Source organism: Leuresthes tenuis, unplaced genomic scaffold (genome assembly GCF_036924035.1).
Source record: "Leuresthes tenuis unplaced genomic scaffold, fLeuTen1.0.hap1 SCAF_17, whole genome shotgun sequence".
Classification (NCBI taxonomy): Eukaryota; Metazoa; Chordata; class Actinopteri; order Atheriniformes; family Atherinopsidae; genus Leuresthes; species Leuresthes tenuis.
The window spans coordinates 33,065,483-33,088,934 of NW_027325371.1; the positions used below are offsets into that span (position 1 = coordinate 33,065,483).

At 39.4% G+C, this 23,452-nt stretch overlaps 1 protein-coding gene across 4 annotated transcripts in view; it reads right to left on the reverse strand.

Annotated features, from left to right (window-relative positions):
• Window positions 1-224: 224 nt before the first annotated feature.
• The window catches only part of LOC140273783 (WD repeat domain phosphoinositide-interacting protein 1-like), a 31,653-nt gene continuing 8,425 nt past the window's right edge, over window positions 225-23,452 (reverse strand). For 2 of the 4 annotated variants that reach the window (XM_072369443.1, XM_072369446.1), the window contains 11 exons: window positions 23,182-23,351; window positions 21,303-21,399; window positions 19,044-19,141; window positions 16,656-16,748; window positions 16,258-16,328; window positions 13,073-13,180; window positions 6,292-6,456; window positions 4,430-4,537; window positions 3,999-4,138; window positions 2,584-2,684; window positions 225-969 (listed from right to left, as the gene is read on the reverse strand). In XM_072369443.1, the coding sequence (XP_072225544.1) occupies window positions 919-969; window positions 2,584-2,684; window positions 3,999-4,138; window positions 4,430-4,537; window positions 6,292-6,456; window positions 13,073-13,180; window positions 16,258-16,328; window positions 16,656-16,748; window positions 19,044-19,141; window positions 21,303-21,399; window positions 23,182-23,351 (1,202 nt within the window). In that variant the 3' untranslated portion in view covers window positions 225-918. Of the gene's footprint in view, window positions 970-2,560; window positions 2,685-3,998; window positions 4,139-4,429; window positions 4,538-6,291; window positions 6,457-13,072; window positions 13,181-16,257; window positions 16,329-16,655; window positions 16,749-19,043; window positions 19,142-21,302; window positions 21,400-23,181; window positions 23,352-23,452 lie in introns of all 4 variants that reach the window. The other 2 variants (XM_072369445.1, XM_072369444.1) reach the window with 2 other exon arrangements.

Genomic DNA, 23,452 nt, shown 5'->3' on the forward strand with positions numbered 1-23,452 from the left:
TTCAGTTCTATGACATGTTATATATTGAAACAAAAATAAATAAATAAGCAGCTGATGGGCATCAAGGGGAGCTTTACATTCATAAAGCTTCCCTTAGCAAAGCAAGTGTGTTTGGCCAAGGCCATAATGCTGGACAGGACAAGGGAAAAATACTTTTTTTTTTTTAAATAATAAAATAAAATACATGAAACAAAACAGTAGTCAAAGTATTTGCTTTGCATAGGTTCATTTTAACTCCACTGAATGAGTTTATTCATTTAGTTCCTTTTTCAGTTTTGTGCATTTAGTAAAATACATTACATTTTTAAAAATAATATCAGGCATAAACATACAGTACATATCCATTTTCTGAATAGTCTCCAGGAGCCATAGACAGAAATACTGAAGACATGTTAATACAATAAAATCTTCCACATAAAAACCAATAATATGTAAACTAAAATGTTATTAAGAAAATAATGTATTGCTATAATAATGCAACTTAATGGAATATTTGTCAAGTAATAATGCTCTGAAACTTGTGGTTATATTTCTTCTCCAGCATGCACCTCAATTTTCCAGAAACCACTCTTAAAAAATAAGGTTCCTGATTTTATTTATTTATTTATTTTTAAAAAACAACCAACAGAGTATCTCTAAATTCTCTAAATTTCACCCAGTTCACAGCAGATGTTCTGAAACTTTCAAAACAAACACTGAACTGCACCATAACAGTCACTCTCTGATAATAGGGCCAGGTTATATGACATCTACTGCTTGGCCCTTGTTTTATTTCTTACGTCAGTTTGAATGAAAGTTATGCACATTAGTTTTTTTTTCGTTGCTGCAAATCAAAAAATTATTTGGCACCCAAAAAACTTTTTTCCTGCTCATCTCTGGCATCTGTCTGTCTGTTTGTCGATCTGTCCGTCTAACCACTCACGAGCGCCTCCCCTGGCCACCTTCAGTCCCGTCGCGGCATGAATTAATCTACCAAAACACATTAACAGATCTGTTAGTCATTTCCACAAGATTTATCATTTGCAGATCATGCCCCAAATTTTTATATTTAGTTAAAGGAAAATTCCCGTCCATCTCCTACTAGACTGTGAGAAAATGAACAACAGGTTTTTGTCATTACTGCAGATTAACTACCTCAACTGGGGTAGTTTACCTCAATGTGACTCAAAGACAAGATTCTCAAATCATTTGTACGGGATTTTCAGAGCATTTTTCCCACTAATTTTTCTTGTCCTGAATCTCTACAATAGAGGATATACATGGTAGATGTAAAATTAAAATGATGCACAGACAGAATATGGAAGTTAAAAGCCAGGCTGAAAAAACAAAATTTTGGTTGTATTCTAATCTGCTAACATCCACAGCAGTCCTACTTGTTATGTACTTCTAGTAACATAGTCTCACAAAGTGGATGGAAGGATAGAAATGGTAGAAAATTTCCAGCTTTCTCTGTCCTTCAGAGGGAAAAAGCCACATCGGTGCTCAGTCACCATGAGTTTTCCACATATAAACCTAATAAACAGGGGTGATGTATAGATCAACTATTGAGCATTAATTTATGGAGGGTCTAGTTCTTTGACGCAGCCAGCCCAGGCTCGAGTCCAAGGCAATTGCTGAATGTGTTCCTGTTCTCTCTCTGCTCCCTTTCCTGTCTGCCCACAGTCAAATAAAGCCCCTAGTGCCCCCAAAAAACCTAATAAACAAATAAAACTATCTAGTACAGTGGTAGCTATTTGTCACCACAACAAAGAGTAGTTGCTTGTTATTCAAATAATTAACTTTATTAACAGTAACAATACGACTATTACTGTATGTACAGGTCCACAATGTTTGTGTGGTATTTACACCTTAAAATGGATATGAGCTATAATGGAGTGTCTCAGGGAGAAGTTGACAAGTGGTGCTCCATAAATGTACTCTGTAAGAAAAACTATGTTTGTGAACATTGTAGCATATAAACCTATTCTGACAGACCCACAAAATAAAATCATGAACTTGTAAATAAGCACAATATAAAAAACGTAGAAATAAATGCAAAATAAATCTGCCTCTATTATGAATAAAGTGGTTGTATGAAATGTATGTTTTTCTTCGATCAATGGAAAGACAAGACTAACATTAGAAAACTTGCAGAAATCCCAGAATTATCTGTTCTAAGTGATTTTATTATCTAATAACTGAGTGACAAATGATTACAACATAAACACAACATGCATGTAATTTCTCTCACTATCTCTAAATGCTTTAGCTCACTCAGTTCAGTATCACATTGAAAGGGTTACATGAATGTAACAAATCTGACCTTGTGATTTAATAAAATACGGGAATATAAAATTTGTTTGACATAAATATAAAGTGGTCTATGCCTGAAATGGCTGGACTGAGTAATGCTAAAAATTAAACTTGACATGAGAATGTGGGTTAATATTTGAGAGTAAAAAATCTTTGTATTTTTGCAGATTAGTACTAGAAACACAATCTTAGACAGCACCATAAACCAAAATCGTTGAACATTCTTAAAAACTGAGGATCATCCTCTGTAGAACTGGCCATATCTGACATTTAGCACTTCTTGATGCTCACAGGGGGAAACTCGTTTTCGTCATCCAGACACACAGGTCCAGTGGCAAACTCGTGCTCTGGAATGACTTCACCCTTTTTTGTCCCACCATCTTCAGAGTAGCCTGAATAGAAACATTTACAGAAAACACAGAAGCCATTATATCACAGAAGACATTTCTCCAGAAAGCTGAGCAAACATCAGAAAAAATCAGTGCCAACCCTCCGTTGTTGGAGATGTCTGTATAAATGCAGAACTACTTTGGCAATTTAGTTTCTAAGAGTAATCTTGACATCAAGATGTGCTAATGGGTCTTTTATACAAAACCATCTGAAAAGCCATCCTTGGAATCATGAAATACGGGACGTGATGGTAAACTGTCCTTTGTGCCATTGGATGGTATGCACATGAAGTTGCCTTGGTGTTGAGAGTGGTGTGAGAGCTGTATCTCAGGTGTGGGAAATATGTCAATTTCTTTGAATCAGGGGGTGTTTCGGCTTTTCAACACTAGACACCCTCATCAAGGTGGCCAGCTGCAGGGTGATCAAACCTGAGCTTGTGTCCCATGCTCAATCATGAGAATTTCCAGGTTGTTTAGATGGTGCAACCCACGGGACCATATAAGGCAGGGAGCGTCCTCTTACCTGAGTCAAATATTAGTTGCTGGCCAATATTGACTAGCATCTTCCAGTCCCGGGGTATGACTAGCTGTCCAGATTCTGGTTTGGTAGGGGGATGGTTGAGCTTTTCCTGTTCCTCCCGGATGAAGGTTAGGGCCGTAATGGAACTGGCTGCTCCTCTTGGGCAAGGGAGTTGGTGGTATTCCTCTTGTTCTCAAGAGCTGCTGCCAGACTCTTGAGGACCTGATTGTGCCTCCAGGTGTAGCGGCCTTGTGTGAGGCTGGTCTTACAACCAGTCAAGATGTGTTTGAGAGTCGCTGGAGTTGGGCAGAGGGCACAGGTTTGATCCTCACCATCCCACTGATGGAGTTTTTTTGGAGATGCCCTCCAGCTGAGCTTTCTCCTCTCCAGGCCTTCCCACTTCTTTGCATTGCCCATCTTTCACCTTGTATTATCGTGAGCAAAGATGAATTAATTAAACCCTTGCCTCGGCCACTCTGAAGAATACAGATAACAGCAGTGGATAAAGGCACTTTATCAATACTTCTAAGGGCAAGCCCTTAAGAGTATTTATCCACTGCCTGATGATTATTGATGACTTTCAGCACATCTAAAACTCAGCAATAGCTGATTTTTTTCAAACCTGAGCTTGGCTGCAGGTGCCAATCTTGAAACCTGGTGAGATGTATTCTGTCCTGATTGTTATCTTTTAAATCTTATAATAATCCAGCTGCTTTGAAAGGCAACCATCATGGATTAGCTCAAATGAGACAGGATTCAAGCACGTCCAAAAAGTTGAACTTTCTCTTAATACAAACCAGTGAGAGTCACAGTGACAGGACCAGCGGCTGGTAAGGCAGCAGTTTCAGCGTAAGATGGAGGGGACTGTGCTTCCCCTGTGACCTGTGACCCATCTGGCTCTGTTTCTTCCTCTTTGTTATCGTCGACACCAAAAACCCTAAAAGAGGATTAGTACCAAAATCTTTTTAGAACTCGCTTGACTTGCAGCTTCTTTAGAGGCTTTCAAACATTGGTAAATAACTATGAATGATAGTGTCTAAACAGTCTGTGTTTTACAAAATTTGTTATTCTCTAATAACAACTGCTAACTAGCATTTCTCATGCTGCATCTAAGAAACGAAAATTTTAAATCTCCCACTGGCATGTGTTCGCAGCTTTACTCCTTAAATCAGGAGTGAATAATCTATTTTCTTTTTAAACCTGGTTCTTGAAACCAACTGTATCTCACCTGTGTTTGTGAGCCAACTTGCACTCGCCGCCATCCTGTGGATCCACATTATAGATAAACAGCTGGCCGTCGGCAGTGGCCACCAGCAGCCTTGGAATCTTCTGGATCCTGAAACATCAGATTGAGTGTCCATTTAAGCTGTTTTGAAATAATCATAGTCATTTTGCCCAACATTGACAAGACTAAAGAACTGATTTATTCAAATTTTGTACGTTGTGTCACTGGAAACATAACCTGCATGATTCAGCACTATTCTTTAATAATTAAAATAACCATTAAATATAAAATGATCCATAAGAAATATAACAATGTTGGAATGTAAGGCTGTGTATGGCTGTGTACATGGTTAAGACCCGCAAGCCAACTGGGACTCTGCAGACAAGCCCTATTTATTTATTTTGGGTTAGGTGCATCAAAGCTCCCCCTTGCTTTGACATGCAATTGGTTTATAGTAAATTGTAGACATGTGGATAACATCAATTTTCCAACAAGATCTGTCCTCAAAATGTCACAGTTTATGTTTTTTATGTTACAGTTTATGTTTTGATCTTCATGTTTTCAGGTTATGTTCTTTCCATGTTTTTCCCCTGCCACCTAGTTTCACTCATGCACTTCATCACTGATCACTCCCTCCACAGTATTTAGTCTCCTGGTTTCCTTTCACTCATTGCAGAATCCTCACTACCCTTCATGTCTGGTTTCCTGCATCATAGTTTATAGTCTTGCCATAGTCTTTGTATTTATTCCATAGTCTTGTTTTGTTTTCATAGTCTTGTTTATTATTTATTCACAGTTTAAGTATTTAAGGGACTGGATAGTGCAATGGTATGTTTGCCAGCTTTCGTGTGGGAGATCTGGGTTCAAATCCCCTGCATGAAAGGTACTACCTTACCCTATCTTCCTATCTGTAAGTTGCTTTGGATAAAAGCATCTGCTAAATGCATAAACAGAAACATATTTTAAATCCGGCTAAGCCGCGCTTTTTGTTCTTGCCTTGCTCCCTGTTTTTGTGTTTTTTTTCGAATAAACCTTTTTGATTTTGAAAAGAACTGCATCTGGGTCCTACCTCTTCATCGTTCCTGACACAAAACAAGTTTATTTTTTCTGCTCCTCAACTTCTTCATCAAGTTGTTTCTGACTGTTAATTGTTCTCGTACAGTGTAAGGTTTAACCATGGGATGAAACTTTAGGGAATGCAGAATGGTGGCATCCACTGAGGTGTACAAGCCAAATAAACTAAACCTGTGACTCTAATTTTATTCTTTTCTTACTCACTTTTTTTATATAGTTTACAACATGCATAGATTCCTTGTCCCCCCTCAAACCCACATTCCTCCCAAAGTATATAAAAATATGGCCACAACCATTCAGTGTCAACCTGAGGAGTGCACCTACAATTGTGACCCTTAAAACATTTAATACATACTAGCAGTAAACACAATCCCAACATATACTCAATTTCTTCACACATAGCCCCCTTTACCAAACCAAAATAACCAATACTAATGAAGCAAAAAAATAACTTAAAACTTCTTCCCCCACCCCCGCCCCCTTCAAAAAATTTGTGCTGCAGGCAGTCGACTGCAGAGGCACCCAGTTGACCCTTTTTTAGGACTAGTGACAGTGACACAATTTGTGTCACACAGGTCCTGTGCATGAGTGGACCTGGAAACACTGATTTGTCTTTAACAAATGTGACAGGTTACTGGATCTAGAGTGAAACTGAAGCTCTGTCTTTTAGGGGGACTGATCTGATTTAAATTGTGTGCAAAGTCTTAAAACACAGCTACAATACATACACAAAACCACACAAAGAGTGTAATGTAAAATACGCAGCCTGTGATCAATAAAGTAGAGCTCACGTGACCAAGGTGCAGACGTTCCTCTGACCAGATGAGAGGAGGTGAACAGTGGCGAAAGCCCGGTCCTGACTCATCATGCCTGTAACTTGAGCTGGGAGGTAGTTACTGGCTGCTGAAAACATTTTTCCCACATAAGCTGTCCAGGTGGCAGCCTCGTCTGCTCCACTGTACACAAGGCAAAAAGTCTCCATTCAGCCAACAACTTATTTTACTCTTTGAAAAAATAGATTATTTAAAAAAATCTAACCACTATAAAACAGATTTGAAGTTTATATATATTTTAGTTTTCCCTAAATAAAATATAACATCCAATATGTTTCTATAATTATGTTTGCAGTGAGTGTGGGTGTGCATTGTGGTGGAAAGTACATTTGAGTGGGCTTGTTGTGTGCAGGTAAACATTGTGGAGAACAAAGGAGAGAGAAGACGTTAGCTGTAATACAAACTTGATGCTGTTGTCTGATGGCGAGTTAGATAATTATTAGTTTTTTTAGAGTGATCTTATTTGTGTTCATATGCAGTCTTGACACAGATATCCTTAAAGGGGAACTTCGGTATTTTTAAACCTAGACCTTATTTCTGGCATGAAATACGTTTATCTACTCACCGAGAACAATTTGGCGAAAGTCGGCATCCTCCAAATTTTCTAAATAGAAAATTTGCGATCTGCGTATATCCATATAACGGAGTTAATGGGGCAGGGATGCAGCCTCTAAATAAGGCATTATCTGTCTTTATTTCACCAATACTTTAAGAAGAATGAATGAATGAACGTGTACTATAGCTCTGTTAGCACATAGCTACTGTTATGTGGCTACTAGCAGCTATAGGAGAGCTAACGGAAAGAATTCTACAGACACCTCTACTGGGATGACTTCATCCACACGCATGGCTGCAGCACAGCTCATTCACTCCGGTAAGAACGTCCATCTTACTCAAAGTCGTCCTTCACGTTGTCAAAATCTGATAAATATCCTGCCATGTTGCACAAAACTAGCAGTAGCAAACTCTGTGTGAAGTTAGCCGACTGTCACAGAGCACGGAGTAAATAAACTGTGCTCCAGGGGGGCGTGTGGATGAACTGGTGCCAGTAGAGTGCCTGTGTAGAAATCCCTCCGTTAGCTCTCCTATAGCCGCAAGTAGCCACATAACAGCAGCTATGAGCTAAAAGAGCTATAGTACACGTTCATTCATTCATTCTTCTTAAAGTATTGGTGAAATAAAGATAGATAATGCCAGATAAGGCCGCATCGCCCCTGCCCTGTTCACTCCGTTATATGGATATACACCGATCGCAAGTTTTCTAAATAGCTTTCGAAGGACGCCGACTTTCGCCAAACTGTTCTCGGTGAGTAGATACACGTATTTCATGCCAGAAACAAGATCTAGGTTTAAAAAAAACAGAGTTCCCCTTTAAAAATTCTTCTGTTTTAATGTCTCTGTGAAGCACTTTGAATCACCTTGTTGTTGAATTGTGCTATACAAATAAACTTGCCTTGCCTTGCCTTGCCTTAATCCATTATTCCAATAGCCAGTGGCTACAAAGAAAGCCTTGCAACAATGTCCATGTCACCTAAAAGATAAGTCTTGAGATGCTGGCCGGTGGATTCAAATTTCTAGTATCAACCAAAAATAAACAACTTGTGCACTCTGGGGGAGCACTGCAACAAAATATGATAAACTATAGGGGTATCACACTCCTCAGCCTCCCTGGTAAGGTCTATTCGGGGGTATTGGAGAGGAGGATCCGTCGGATAATCGAGCCTCGGATTCAGGAGATGCAGTGTGGCTTTCGTCCTGGCCGTGGAACAGTGGACCAGCTCTATACCCTCGGCAGGATCCTGGAGGGTGCATGGGAGTTCGCCCAACCAGTCTACATGTGTTTTGTGGACTTGGAGAAAGCGTTCGACCGTGTCCCTCGTGGAGTCCTGTGGGGGGTGCTCCGGGAATATGGAGTGCCGGACCCCTTGATAGGGGCCGTTCGGTCTCTGTATGACCGGTGCCAGAGTTTGGTCCGCATTGCCGGCAGTAAGTTGGATACGTTTCCGGTGAGACTTGGACTCCGTCAGGGCTGCCCTTTGTCACCGATTCTGTTCCTAACTTTTATGGACAGAATTTCTAGGCGCAGCCAGGGCGTTGAGGGTGTCCGATTTGGCGACCTCAGAATCGGGTCTCTGCTTTTTGCAGATGATGTGGTTCTGTTAGCGTCGTCAGGCCGTGACCTTCAGCTCTCACTGGAGCGATTCGCAGCCGAGTGTGAAGCGGCTGGGATGAGAATCAGCACCTCCAAATCCGAGACTATGGTTCTCAGCCGGAAAAGGGTGGAATGCTCTCTCCGGGTCGGGAATGAGATCCTTCCCCAAGTGGAGGAGTTCAAGTATCTCGGGGTCTTGTTCACGAGTGAGGGACGAATGGAGCAGGAGATTGACGGGCGGATCGGTGCGGCGTCTGCAGTGTTGCGGGCTCTGCATCGACCCGTCGTTGTGAAGAGGGAGCTGAGCCAGAAGGCGAAGCTCTCTACTTACTGGTCAATCTACGTTCCCATCCTCACCTATGGTCACGAGTTGTGGGTAGTGACCGAAAGAACAAGATCGCGAATACAAGCGGCCGAAATGGGTTTCCTCCGCAGGGTGTCTGGGCCTCCCTTAGAGATAGGATGAGAAGCTCAGTCAATCTCCTAACCCTGCAAAATCAGTGAGCTGCACAGAGTGTGAGCGACTCTCTGTGAGGATAACACAGCTCGAGAAGAGGATTGAAACGCTGCAAGACATTCGTGCGAACAATGTATTTATTGACTCTACTATAGCTCCTGTGCAGGGTGTAGAGCCTTCGTGTGCCAAAGGACTAACACAGATTTTTGTACGCGGGATAACAGCTGATGTGGAGCCTCACATTGCAGACCTGGCTGACACACTTCCCTGGATGTGTCCAAATGACACTGGAATATCTGGGGAAGCTCCCAAACCGGCCGGTCCAACTGTAATCTCTTACTGGAACAGTGTTGGTGCCAAACCAAAATCATCAACCCCAGTCTGGTCTCATGTTGTCCGTCGTAGAGGTAAACCCAGCATGAAACCTAAACCTCCAGCACTCACTCCACCACCTGAAGTACCATTGCTTAATATATATGATCCGTTGATTCCAAATACAATGTGCGATTGTTAATGTAATACAAAAAAATAATAAAAACAAGAGAAAGAGAAACCAGATTATTAGGAGAAGCCCAAATACCACAACCAAGGTCAGGACTATGGAAGCAATTGACACCTCCAAACAAAATGGAATAGAACTCTATAACACAGCATGTCAGGTATAACTTTTTCTGATACATCAGTCAAGGAACTGATAGATATCTTGCTGACCATTCTGTTGACACATCCAGATGGCATGAGGATCATTGTCCACACAGGGTCTTTTGATTGAGAAGGAAGACTGGCTCTGAGATCCCGAAGAAAGACTTTTGCTTTGTTACGTATTTAGCAGCAACTTACACTGGTGGAGCAAGGGGGTCTTGCATAGTACCTTTCATGCTGGAGACTTGAACCCAAGCCACCCACATGAAAGGTGGCAATCTTATCTCTACACTATCCAGTCCCTGCTGTTGGAGAGACTGTGTCACTATGGAGCCCATCATCTCTCCATTTCAGGCCCTATTCCTACTTTGGGTAAAGGAATTGAACTTTTCAGCAAGACTTCTTGGCCTTAACACATGGTTGTCAAATGCATGCATCGCCCATGGGATTAAGTTCATTGATAAGTTCAATATCTTTTGGAACTCCAGTGACCACTTTCTACCAGGAAATGCAGGGCACCCCCTCCTATTACATCATCTGTCCTGGCAGAGCAGGGCACAAGGGGATGTGCAGTATCTTCAAGGAGGAGCAGCAGAGTTCAAAACAAAGATAACATGCCATGATGCGTTCAGGGTCCCTATAGTATAGTATAGCTATAGTAGTCTTACAACTGACAGCTGTTCTGAGAACAAGCTGGGACCCAGTAGGATTCCTGTATTAGTTAGTAAAAGAAGGAATAGAAAACAGTCAACTTTCTGGGTCAATCTATCTAATCTGTTAATGGTACCACGTACAACTCAGAATACAACAGAGACCAGTGTAAACTCCACAAAGCTTGCTCTACTTAATATTAGATATCTGTCCAATAAGTCACTGTTAGTTAATGACTTCATAATTTCACACAATTTAGATTTTCTTTTTCTGACAGAAACATGGTTAACAGAGAGCACAAGTGCTACTTAATGAAACAGCACCCCCAAATTTTGGATAAATGCCAGAATGGGAGGAAAGGTGGGGGAGAAGCTGCTTTATTTAAATATACATTTCAGTGTAAAGAGATCTCATTCGGTGATTTCACTTCTTTTGAATATCTTAGTTTTATTTTAAAGGGTGCTCCTACAATTCTGTTCTTAATTATTTACAGATCTCCAGGATACTGTGCAAGTTTTACTGATGAATTTTCTGAATTATTGTCTGTTATTTCAACTGATTTTAACCATTTTATCTGGACCGGGTATTTTAGCATTCACATAGATAATACGACAGATGGTAATGCCAAAGTATTTTCTTCTGTGCTGTACATAACAGAACCAACCCACCTTCGAGGTCACACCCTGGACCTGGTCATGTCTAAAGGTGTTGATATTTCTTCTGTTGTGGTTATTGATTTGGCCTTGTCTGACCATTTCTGTATTTTATTTGATTTATTGATCACTCAGAATGTTCAAACAACCAGCTTCTCAGTTAAGAAGAGGTACATTAATGAGAGAACAAGTGCTCAGTTCAGGGAGGCCATAGCTATGTTACCAATGAGCGCAGAGTTGGTTGACAGACTGCTGGATCATTTCAACTTAAACATTTTAAATGTAATGGAAGCTGTTGCACCAATAAGAATCAAGAGCACCTTGAGCAAACAGAAAACACCATAGAGAAACACCACTACGGTCAAAAACCTGAAAAGAGAATGCAGGAAAGCTGAACGTAAGTGGAGGAAAACAAAGCTTCAGATTCATTATGAGCTATACAAACAAAGCCTGCGTAGTTATAACAATGAGCTGTGCAAGGCCAGAGAGCTGCATTTATCTGAACTGATTAATAAGAATGCCAACAATTCTCCAACTCTGTTTGCTATGATTGAAAAACTCACAAATGCTCCTAAACAGTCAAACCCAGACCTCTTCTCCACTGAGAAATGCAACGAATTTGCCAACTTATTTAGTAAAAAAAATCTAAATAATTAGACAAAACATTTACGTCACACAGGCAAACAAGAAAACTAATCTGTGTCTGGAACCTCGAACTAACTCTGACGTTATGTCACAATTTAATATTGTTGATTTAAAAATCCTGGAGGAAACAGTTCAGCATCTGAAATCAACAACTTGCACTCTGGACATAATACCATCTGACTTTTTAAAAGCTGTTTTTACCTCAGTAAAAAGTGACCTCCTACAAATAGTTAACAGCTCAATGGCAACAGGCGTTTTCCCAAGTCACTAAAGACAGCTGCCATTAAGCCACTCCTAAAGAAGAGAACTCTAGACGCATCTGTGATGAACAACTGCAGACCTGTCTCTAACCTCGCTTTTATATCCAAGATTATTGAGAAATCAGGCTTCCGACGTCATCACAGCACTGAAACAGCTCTGGTCAAAGTTTTAAACGACATCAGGTTGAATACTGATTCTGGTTATGTTTCAGTCCTGTTACTGTTGGGTCTCAGTGCTGCATTTGATACTGTAGATCACAGAATCCTGTTGGACAGGCTGGAAAACTGAATTGGACTTTGTGGAGCGGTCCTGTCAAGTTCAGGTCCTATTTAGAAGTTATTTAGAGTTATTTTGTTATAATTGGCAGCTATGAATCTGAGAGAGTGGCCATGACTTCTTGGACCTCTTCTGTTTAACTTGTATATGCTCCCTTTGGGTCAGATATTACAGAACTTTAAAATCAATTATCACAGTTATGCAGACGATACACAACTTTATGTGTCTCTGTCACCAGACAACTCCAGCCCAGCAGATGTACTGTGTCAGTGTCTGGAGGAAATAAACAACTGGATGAGAGAGAATTTCTACAATTAAATGAAGACAAAACTGAGATCTGAGGGTCAGCATTGGTAAATATCTTTAGACTTGGGCCCTTACAATAACTGACCAAGTTCGTGACTTTGGAGTGACTTTCAGCAGCCACATCAAATCTGTCACCAAGGCAGCTTTTTACCAACTCAGAAACATCAACAGAATGAAAGGTTTTCTCTCCCAAAAAGACCAGGAGAAACTCATCCATGCATTCATCTCCAGTATACTCGATTACTGTAATGGTCTTTTAACTGGACTTCCCAAAAAGAGCATTAAACATCTGCAGCTCATCCAGAACACTGCCCCTAGAGTTTTAACCAGGACTAAGAGATCTGAACACATCTCACCAGTCTCATGTGTCTATGCATGAAATTTGCAGGGTATCTTTTAATTTATCTAGACTGTTGCTTGTTTTTAATCATTTTTATTTCATTTTAATTATCTTACTTCTTTCTCTTTATATTCTTTTATGTATTTTTAATGCTTCTTCCGCTCCCCGCTGCAATGCTTTTATTTTCTGTAAAGCACTTTGACTTGACTTGACTTTGCATTGTGAGCCACTGACAAGTTTACTTTTCTGTGCTTAAACTTAGCTTGGATTTTGAGTGCATATAGGGAAGCAATTTAACTTCAGTAAAGTGACAGAATATTTCTTTCATCAATGTGCATGTGTGGGTGTGTGTGTACCTTGGTCCTAGTTGTTCCAGTTTAAAGATATGCACTGTCTCTGTGTTACTGGAAGCACATAGAAACTGGCCATCATGGCTGAAGGATAAAGAGCTTATGTTGACATACCTGCAGACAAAAAGACAAGTACACACGTATACACATAAACTTTAGGAATAATCAACCATTTAAAGAGAACAAAAAAGTGGACTTTTAGAGATGATCAATTATGATTCTAAATTTGATTATCTATATTTCATCATTATTTTTTATAATCATAATCTTTTATCATTGATTTTATTATTGAGGCCTCAGAACATATATACGGTGATTATGAATAGACAATAAATCCCTTTACAAGAGTTCGGTTTAGATCGGTTTAGTTCAGTTCAGTTCAGCTCAGTTCATTTCAGTTTAGTTCAGTTAAGTTTACTTTAGTTCACTTTAGTTTAGTGCAGTTTAGTTGTATCACTTCTAGGGATGGGAATCCCAGTAGTTTGATTCCGTGAAATCGTTAATTCACCTGCCTAACGATCCCGTTTATAGGTTCTGCTAACATCTGACGCATTTGCGCAAAGACTCCTTGTGACTCCTTTGTACTTTGGCAGTTTCCAACATGGCGTCGAGGCAGAAGCTCAAAGGACAATACTATATGGGCTTAAATTTGTCTAAAAAATAACTGCAAATGCACAGAGGGTGATCTATAAATATGCCTTGAGTTACACACGTGTTTTGCTATCCACAAATACAAATTTCCTATTTGTAACTTGTGTGTTGTTGGTTTTTACAAATATATGTGTACTTGTAAATCTATAATTTTCCATTTGTAAAACAAAAAGCCAGTTGCAAAACTGAAAATTCTGTTTGTGACTCGTGACTCACTATTTGTGGATCACCAATCACACATTCGTATTTTTGAGACATTCTTTCCGCAAATCCACACAGATCAACAAACAAATAGCTCTTGATTCACAAAGCACCATCCAGTAGATGGCACTGTTGTTCACTGATGTATCTATGGCTCGATTAGAAACAACAAAGAAAGAAGATCGCTGATTAGCAGTAACGACATGGACGCGTCAGTTGGATGTGATAACCATAGACATCCTAACGTTAGCAATGGACTCACGCAATTAGCAAACATGTAGGCCATGATAATCTTGACAGCCATGACAGCCTTACTAAGCTAGGGTGACGAGACCATTTGTACTATATATAAATGGATGAGAATCTATAACAGAACCAATAAGGAACCGACAAGATAAGCTAAATCCATAATAGAACTGGAATTGCTAAATTCTTAACAATTCCAATCCCTAATCACTTGTAGTCTTAGACTACTTAGACAGTTCGCCTCTCTCCTCCCTCCAAGAAATCTACAACAAAGGACTCAGCATTGCTACTTTAGCCTTCTGCCTTCCGGGAGAAGAATAAGGAGCCTGCGGGTGTGAACCTGCAGCCTGAGAGACAGCCAAATGGCACCAGTCCCTTCACAAACTCTAAAAAATCTTGCAAACCAAACTACACTGTGTATAGGCAATTGCTGTACACTAACTGTACACAGCTCACTGTTTATAGCTCACTGTCTACACTGTTAATTATGTTTATACTACTATGTGCCATATCTATACAGATTTGCCACTGCTGCTTCTTGTGTCTTTTAGCTTGTTTATCTTCTACTTCATGTTTTATTTCATGTTTATTGCTGTTTTGCACCAGGGATAAGAGGGGAACACTATTTCAATTCTCTGATGTCCTATACATATGGCAGCATTGATAATAAAAGTTGACAATTTACTCAGACTGTTGTGCTGGATCCCAATCCTGCATTTGATACCACAGATCACAAAATTTGAGATTTGAGAGAGAGATTTGAAAATAATATTTGAGACCATACTAGGCTGGTTGACTGTAAGACATTTTTTTTCAACAACAAGCATGTAAAAGGCAAGGGTGCAAGCCTAAGATGGACAATTGTGATCGTAAATCCCTCAGATAGCTCTGCATCAAGAACTGTCATTCACCAATAGCTGATCTTTCCATATGGTAAAGAATTACTCAGGGAAAGCTTTGTCAAGCAGTACAATATGGGGTTACATTTGCAACTGGTGCTTAAAACTTTGTATTAACCTTATCCTATGATAGATCAACACACAATGGAAACATGTATTGTGGTCAGATCAATTAGTACTCAAAATCCTTTTTGGGGGAAATAGACTCCAGGCTCCAGGCAAAAAAGACCACCCAGACCATTATCAGCAATAAGTAAAAAAGCCAAGTTCTGGCATGGAACTGGGCTGTATAAGTGTTGATGGCAAAACTCATTTACTCTTCTATGATGTCAGCATTTATGTAGAGAAGCACACAGAGATTTTAGAGGGTCATATGCTGCCTTAAAGAGCACATATTTACCAGGGATGCCCATGCGCATTCTGCACCCATTACATGAGCATGGTTGCAGAAGAGGAGTTTATCAGAACTGGATAGACCTAGTAAGGAATGTGTGGGGGATTTTGAAACAAAAGTGTGGCGAATATCAAAATTCTGTGTATTTAGTCAGATGATATAAATTGTAACTTCTATGAGTAATCATAGTAGGAATCCTGAGCACTCCAAAGGCTTCACATAGATGTATTCCTTCGTGGTTTGCCATTTTGCCCAGCAGAATGGCAGTTTTATTTAAATGTTTTCTCACTATTCCAGATATTTTCTTGATTTGCACGGTTCCTCTTAACAGTTATTTCCTGCTTCCTCTTTCTTTGTAGAATGAGGTATCGTCAGCATTATTTTGCAAACCTCAGTTACTTTGTGATATTTATAAACAGACAATACCAATGAATATGTATGCAAGAAACAAGATTTTTGGATTTATTACTTAGAAGAGGTGATATTGATGGAAAAAGTATTTTCAGCTCTGAATTGTTATAAAGAGACCCTTCCAAATGACAGTTCTTCACTATACAGCTATAGCCAGTTAGGTTGTACAATGATAATTAAGATGTAAGAATTTATGAGTAGAAGATTGCTAAAACTTTTGCATTTGTACAAATTATGTTGCACAAATCTGTACTTACAGTATGTGGAAACATGATCTAGACTGTTGACTGAAATTTATACATTTTCAATCGTGCTCATGCATTGGTCAGCATTTCAGTATAGAACTCTTCTACAGACTGCAGATTTTAGATAATTGTAAGAACTCTGACCTCTTCATGCCTCGGCGAAATTCAAACAGACGCAGGCCCTCCGGAACAGAGAAGACTCGAATAACAGTACCCTGTAGAGATGAACAGGCAGGTAGGCAAATACATGTATTTGTGGAATACATAATTTGCACATTTTATATCCCCAGTAGACACCCTTCAGTCCCCCACCATTTCAAATCAAATACTGGATGTGATACCTAAGACCTGGTAGTGGCATTGGAGGAAAAGTCAGGAGATAAACAAAATTATAAGCACTGATTCTCTGGGGACCTTGACCATCCACAGTTGGGCTACCTCTTTGGGACAACCCTTTATTACAAATTCCAGTAAAATGAACTGGTTGTCTGTCACAGTGGTCAGGGACATAAGTAAGGTGGTCTTTGTTGGATCTTTCTTACCCTCTCTGAGGCACTGGCAAGTTTGGTGGCTGAGGCGTTGAAGGCTAGAGCTGCCAGAGGACTATCATGAGCCGGGATCATTGTCACTGTGCTCTGAAATGACACAAGAAGTCTTACCCTACTATGTAAAACTGTTTGGATTTATCTTGTCTAGAGAACTTTAATCCTGATTCTAGACTAAATCAAATCTGGTCACATGAAAAAGAAAGCTTAGTCATATATATTTTTCATACCATATTTTTCCTAGAATATTAAAACTATTAACTGATTTCCTCCTAATACAGGTTTAGTGTTCATGAGAAGCAGTTACTGGACATTACACAAAAGGATCCAGGTCACAGGGAACGTACAGCATATCAAAGTTTCTTTAAAGTGAACAGTGTCTGACAAACAATATAAGAACGTAAAGAGCATACTGTACAAGTTGACTCAAAGGAACAGCAACGAGGGTAAAGTTATCAGAGAAAAAAATATCACTGCTGCATTTTGAATTTATTGTGTTTTAGTTGTGAGTTCAGTTTCAGGTGAATGTCCTTCATTCTCAAAGTTCATATAATTGTTGAATGAACTTCAACATTCTGTTTCAATCAAATGGGGACATACGAAATTAATTTTTTCAACTTACATTTATGTATCCCTATTGTGTGTAAAGGCACACAAAATATGAGTCTCTTCATTGATAAGGAATGTCACTGGTTTAAAGCCCATTGTGCCATGCAGAGGGGTTAATAGTTCCACAGCTCTTTTGTTGGCTGGAACACAATAATCTACATGTACTCCTAGCATCTGAGCAACTAAGATTTTGTACATTACTTTTGGGTTTGATTGTTATGTTGCCACAATAATCAGAAGTAGTTTTAGCAACTAGTGTATGACCATTGAAGGCAGATAAATGAGAATCTTTAAGCATTGGAACAAGACAAGATATTTTCCATGACACTGGAACCTTTTCCTGACTCCAGCTGAAGTTGAGGAGGTGCTTTAGAATCCCAAACAGCATGAAAAAGTACCTTAACTCAAGGGATGAACCAATGTTGCATCTACACATGACAGAAGATATATAGAGAGGCACTAGCAACCTATCGAAAATACACATAATTTGTTCCCATTTCTTTAATGCATTTATGAAAAATTCCCAAGATGACACAGTCTGACATTCTTAAAGCAGTATTTTGCACCTAGAAGTTGTTAACCAAAGATCTATTAGCCCAAAAACAGGGGATAACTCATGGTGTGCAGTGTGTCCTTGAAAACAAGAGAAAAGTGGAGGAACAAGAAATATCTACAACAAATGGACATTTTTCTTTGAAAAATTCCTCTTAAAATCTTTTCAGTCCTTAGTCCCCCCACACATCAATCTTTGCATGCAGGTTGGGCCTTTTGAAACACAATGGTATTTAAGGAAATGGTTCATTGCAATAAACACATAAATTAGAAAATGCAACTTTGTGCATGTTCAGTTGTGCAAGTTTTTTTTTTAACATAACCACCAATTCTTTGGATGTGGACTATGTCTGACATGCTGAAGAGGACAGATATCTGTAGACACAACTCTCATTCAAAGAAATGGTGGCTAGTTATAGAGTAATGAGTAATGTCAGCCCCAGCTCTGTCTGAGCCAAACTCCTGCTGATATCTTTATTTAAAAATATATTATTCTAGGCCTACATATCAGATAATGTTAAGTAAATATAAAATCCCTTTGATTTGGTCAATAACTTGTATGATTTCCACATTATTAAGGAATAGAAGTCGAGCTATGGACTTCTTATCAAGTTCCAATTTTAAGAGCTTTATATGCAGTGGTCACTATATAAACAGCAGTCATATGTTAACATACCAGTCTGAACAAGTAGCAATTTTCTCTCTGGAATGTAACCACTGTTACATTGTTTATATTTGAAGCTCTCCGTTCATATCAACCTGCTCATCTCATAAGTGAAGTGTCAGATGAATGGTGTATTTTATGAAAAGGAAGAATCAAATGATACATTTAACACCCCTTTGTGAGCATGTACAGAGCCTAAAGATGAAACAACAAAGAAAGATCAGAACCACTGTCATAATACCTACAATCTCTGAGCTGACAAAGCAATTCTGGACGGTTTCAAATTTGTCTATAGTAAGCTCCAAAGGTTATAAAAGCTTTGAAATATAGGAAAACAAACTAAATTCCAGGCATTTGCTTTAACCACAACTGCACATAGCCAGCCATTTATTAATGCTAACTAAAGCTGACCTGATTGTATAGAACTCTTAAATAGACCATGGATCCTTAATGACATTTAATCAGAATATAAATCCAACAAAACTAACTTAGTCTAAATCATTGAGAACTAAAGGTGGTTGTGCTGCATTTGAGGCCTTCTGTGTTTACATGTTTCGTACCAAACTGTTGGCATCATACACTATTATCTCTCCAATGGTGGTACTGCCAGGGTATGCCAGGTAGGAGCTGGAATGATTGATAGAGAGAGCACAGAGACCTGCAGGAAGACAAAACACTTCAGTATTGCAAATAATTTAATCATAAATATACTTTTATCTGAAGGTAAAAGAACATGTCATGGAAATTCTTGGCGGAATTTAGAAAAATGTGTAACATTCTTAAAGAAAACATGAGTGATCACAAATATCACAGGCATCACAGAAAAAGGTTCAGATTATTCAGATTAAGTTTTACATATTCTTAGCTCCTGATAATGTGTATTACCCATCAATGACCACTAGCAATTTTTTTGTGATAGTTGTAGATGAGTACCTTTAGTTTCTCTACAGTAGAGCTGACAATTATACTTGACAAAAAGCCTCCAGATCAGAGATCAGAAAGAGGTCAGATTTATTGCCATGCACGCCACATATATATACAAACACATAATTTGTCCTCTGCTTTTAACCCATCCAGGTTGGCACCTGTTGAAATGCACATGCACAGGGTCACACATTCATAGAGACAGATGCCATACAATGGAGTGGTGGGCAGCCAATCACAGCGCCTGGGGAGCATGGGGGTACAGAGCCTTGCTCAAGGGCACCTCGGCCATGGCAAGGAGGTGGACTGACACCCCTCCAGCTGTCCTTCCTTCCGGTTATTGGACAACCCACTCTAACCACTGAGCCCATAATTTGTTGGGTTGTATTGCAGGGACAACTTATTTGAGAATATTGAAGTCAGGAGACTGCAGTGGCTACTCCAGAACCTCCCATTTTACACCCTGGATAGGTCAACAGTCTAGCACAGGGCCAACACAAAGACAAACAACCATCCATGCTTGCTCTCACTCTTGTGGTCAATATAAACTCACCAATTAACCTAACATGCATGTTTTGGAACTTTGGGAGGAAGCTGGAGAACCTGGAGAAAACCCATGCATGCAGGAGGATAAAACACAAACTCCACACAGGAAATTTCCAGCCATAAATTTGAACTGGGAATCTACTAGCTGTGACATGACAGTGGCAACTTCTACACTGCCGTTTAGCCTAAATCGCAGTTTGACCTACAGTATTCTCAAATGTGACTAAATGCCCTGTGCCCTTTCTAGCTCACAACCCCCCGAAAAATCAGACCTTTATGCTTCATAGAAGAAATGGTGCACTTATCATCACAAGCCTTGTTGACTCCTTTTCAAACATAGTATTTTTGGTTTTGACTATAAAGTTCAAATTGGGTCACATCACTCCAAAGACTTTGTTCCAGAACACCAGTGGTGTGTAAACGTTTGATCAAGGCCACCTAGGGGATTTCAGTTTTCATAATTATATTTCAAAAGAACACAGTTGTGTAATACTGTTACCAGTAGTATCTTAGATATATATAAATGGTAAATGGACTTGTATAGCGCTTTTCTAGTCTAGCTGACCACTCAAAGCGCTTCACTACATGCCGCATTCACCCCACTCACACACATTCATACAGCACGTCTTAGGATATAACTACGTGCTTTCTAAGCATTCACACACATTCATACCCCCAATGATACACTGGGGGAGCAACGTGGGGTTCAGTGTCTTGCCCAAGGACGCTTCGACATGTATCCTGGGGAAGCCAGAGTCGAACCACCGACCTTCCGATTGGTGGGTGACTGCTCTTCCTCCTGAGCTACTAGCTACAGTAGTATACTCATTCTTCACAGAGCACCACCACAGAGAGACAGGCACACAGATCCTCCCCTCACTAGCAGCTGAACACTGTTTGTTCACAGCACAGAGCTGGCTGATAGGTTATGACAGTATTTTATGACAATGAGAATCTGTGTGTCCAAATGTGTTTTTTGTGTGAGAGAGAAACCAAAGAGCCTGTAAATGGAAAAAGTTAGCCCGGGGCCCTGTTTATTCAATAAGTTTTATGCCTCTTAATTTGTTATTTATTCCTCTGTAGTATCTAAAAAAAATCAAATGGATTTCAATTTCAAGTTTGAAATTCTAGTATTTCTTTTTTATGATTCAATGGAGTCATTGAGAACAACATAATTGTTTATCATCAGGAATGACAAACAATGTCAACAAGCTTTAGTAAATTGAAGTCATCCTGTCAAAAGTTGCTACTGTCAACCAACCCACCTCACTGCATTGCAGAAAATGTTTTTGTGAGCTACATCTGTGCAGTTCTCCCACTCTGGCTCTGTGTATCATGACTTATTGTACCTGAGGGGTTGGACGGAGTGTTGAGCAGAGTCTTGAGCAGTTTCATGTCTTTGATGTTATGGATATAAATGGAGTCTTCAAGGCACACCACCAGCCTCTGCAACACACAGTAGCCCTCAGGTACTTCAGTGAAATCAATGAAAGCATATGGGACAACATCTTAGCTGCCCAAAATCAATTCCTGTTGATCTCACAGAGCAGGTGTCCAGGAACACTGATATAAAAGTAATCCTAGAATTCAAAGATCACGTTTCTATCAACAGTACCTGTTGTGTCATGAAAGAGAGCTTACAGTTGTGTAAGGTATAAGGTTTTCAGGTAAGTTGACAATCAAAGGACAGTTATGTTGTCATACGACCCTGGAAGATAATACCATCTGCTTTTCATAGCTTGTTTCATGAGAGTATGGATTTATGTCCCCTAAACATAAACAATAATTGGCTTGTGTTAAATGGATTAATATACAGTGTACACATATCATTATATTATCTATACAGCAAAAGCCTAACAAAATATAGACACTGTGTGAAAATACAAAGTATACCCTTACTGCTTTCATACGAATTATAAGGCTAAGTAGCAGATAGGTGCTGTTGATCATATCCACTTGAATATTTTTTTCATCAGCAAGTATAAGCATCTATATAAAGCATATGTTTTGTCCATTTGCTGCTCTGGTGCATTTAAGGGTGGTTTAATACAATATCAAAGAGAAAAAACATCACCTGAGACATCAGCTGTTACCACCTATCAATCTATGAAGGGTTATAAGACCATTTCTAGACTATTTGTGGTCCATTATTTTATTCTGAAAAAGATTTATTCGCAAATGGAAAAAGAAATGAAGACACTTGCCTTTTTCCCCAAGACTGGATATCCCAGTAAATTCACCTCAAAGTCAGACAGACTATGCTACAAAAAACTGTAGAAAACCCAAGAGCTACATCTCAGATTCTACAGGCCTAAATTAGCATGTTATATGTTCATAACAGTATAATTAGAAAATTATTGAACAAGTATATGTTTGGAAGGGTTACCAGGGTTGCTGAACAAGGAGACTTCACAATTTTTATGATTTTTATGCCCAAGAAACATATGGTTCTGGAGGAGGAAGACATTAACAGTTTAGCACCTTGGTTGCAAATAGTTAGTTTTAGGAGCCAGTGCTTTAAAGCCTGACAAATTGTAGAAAATAAACAAAGATATTTGCCATCTGCTACTTTAATTTAAGATTGTTTTTCAGTCAATCAACTCTGTAAACCCAGATTCATATAAGTACAGCACCTGATCACTGTAAACACGGAGCCTTGGAACACAGTTATCTACCTGCACAATAATAACCACAACAGACACATCCCAGGTGATGACTGTTTCATTGACTAACAAGCGCTTGTGACTGAATAGTGTAGTGGTATAGATTGCCACCTCTCATGTGGGTAACCTGAGTTCAAATCCCCTGCATGAAAGGTACTACATCCAGTGGAGGTCCTTAGGCAAGACCTTCTTACCCTACCTGCCAACCAGTGTAAGTTGCTTTGGATAAAAGCATCTGCCAATTGCATAACACAACAGTTTGTAAAATTTTTGGCAATGTAAGAAAAAAAAAAGCTTCACTATTAAATTAATCTGAGCATGTTTCGAGCATTGAACACTTTTATATATGTTTGTGTGTATACTAAAATTAATTGGCCCTGTCTGACAGATGTGTTTATATGGTTAGCAGGAATTTCAAATCAGATTTATTTAATCTATTCATCAGTGATGACGAAATTTAAGTTTCATAGTCTGGATCAAGATAGGAATTGAGCCAACAATCCCCATCCCTGGAGGCCATTGGGCAAAATTATAAGAGTTTTAGCTGTAAAACATTCTCACTCACCTGTCTGTTGAGCTTGATGGCAAGGATGTTGTTAGGATAGCTGTAGTTGCAAATCTCTGTCCCTTTCTTGAAGTGGTAGATGTTCATACGTTGCGGCATGGCAGCACTAACCACGACTACTAGACTGCTGGAGAACAGACGCTCCACAATGTAAACATCTGGAGTCTCTGCTGACGAAGTTCAAACAGAGAGGCCATGACAAAGATGCTATTATTTGCTGGACAAAAAAAAGTTGGTTCTACCATGATGGACACATAAAAAAAAAATTTAA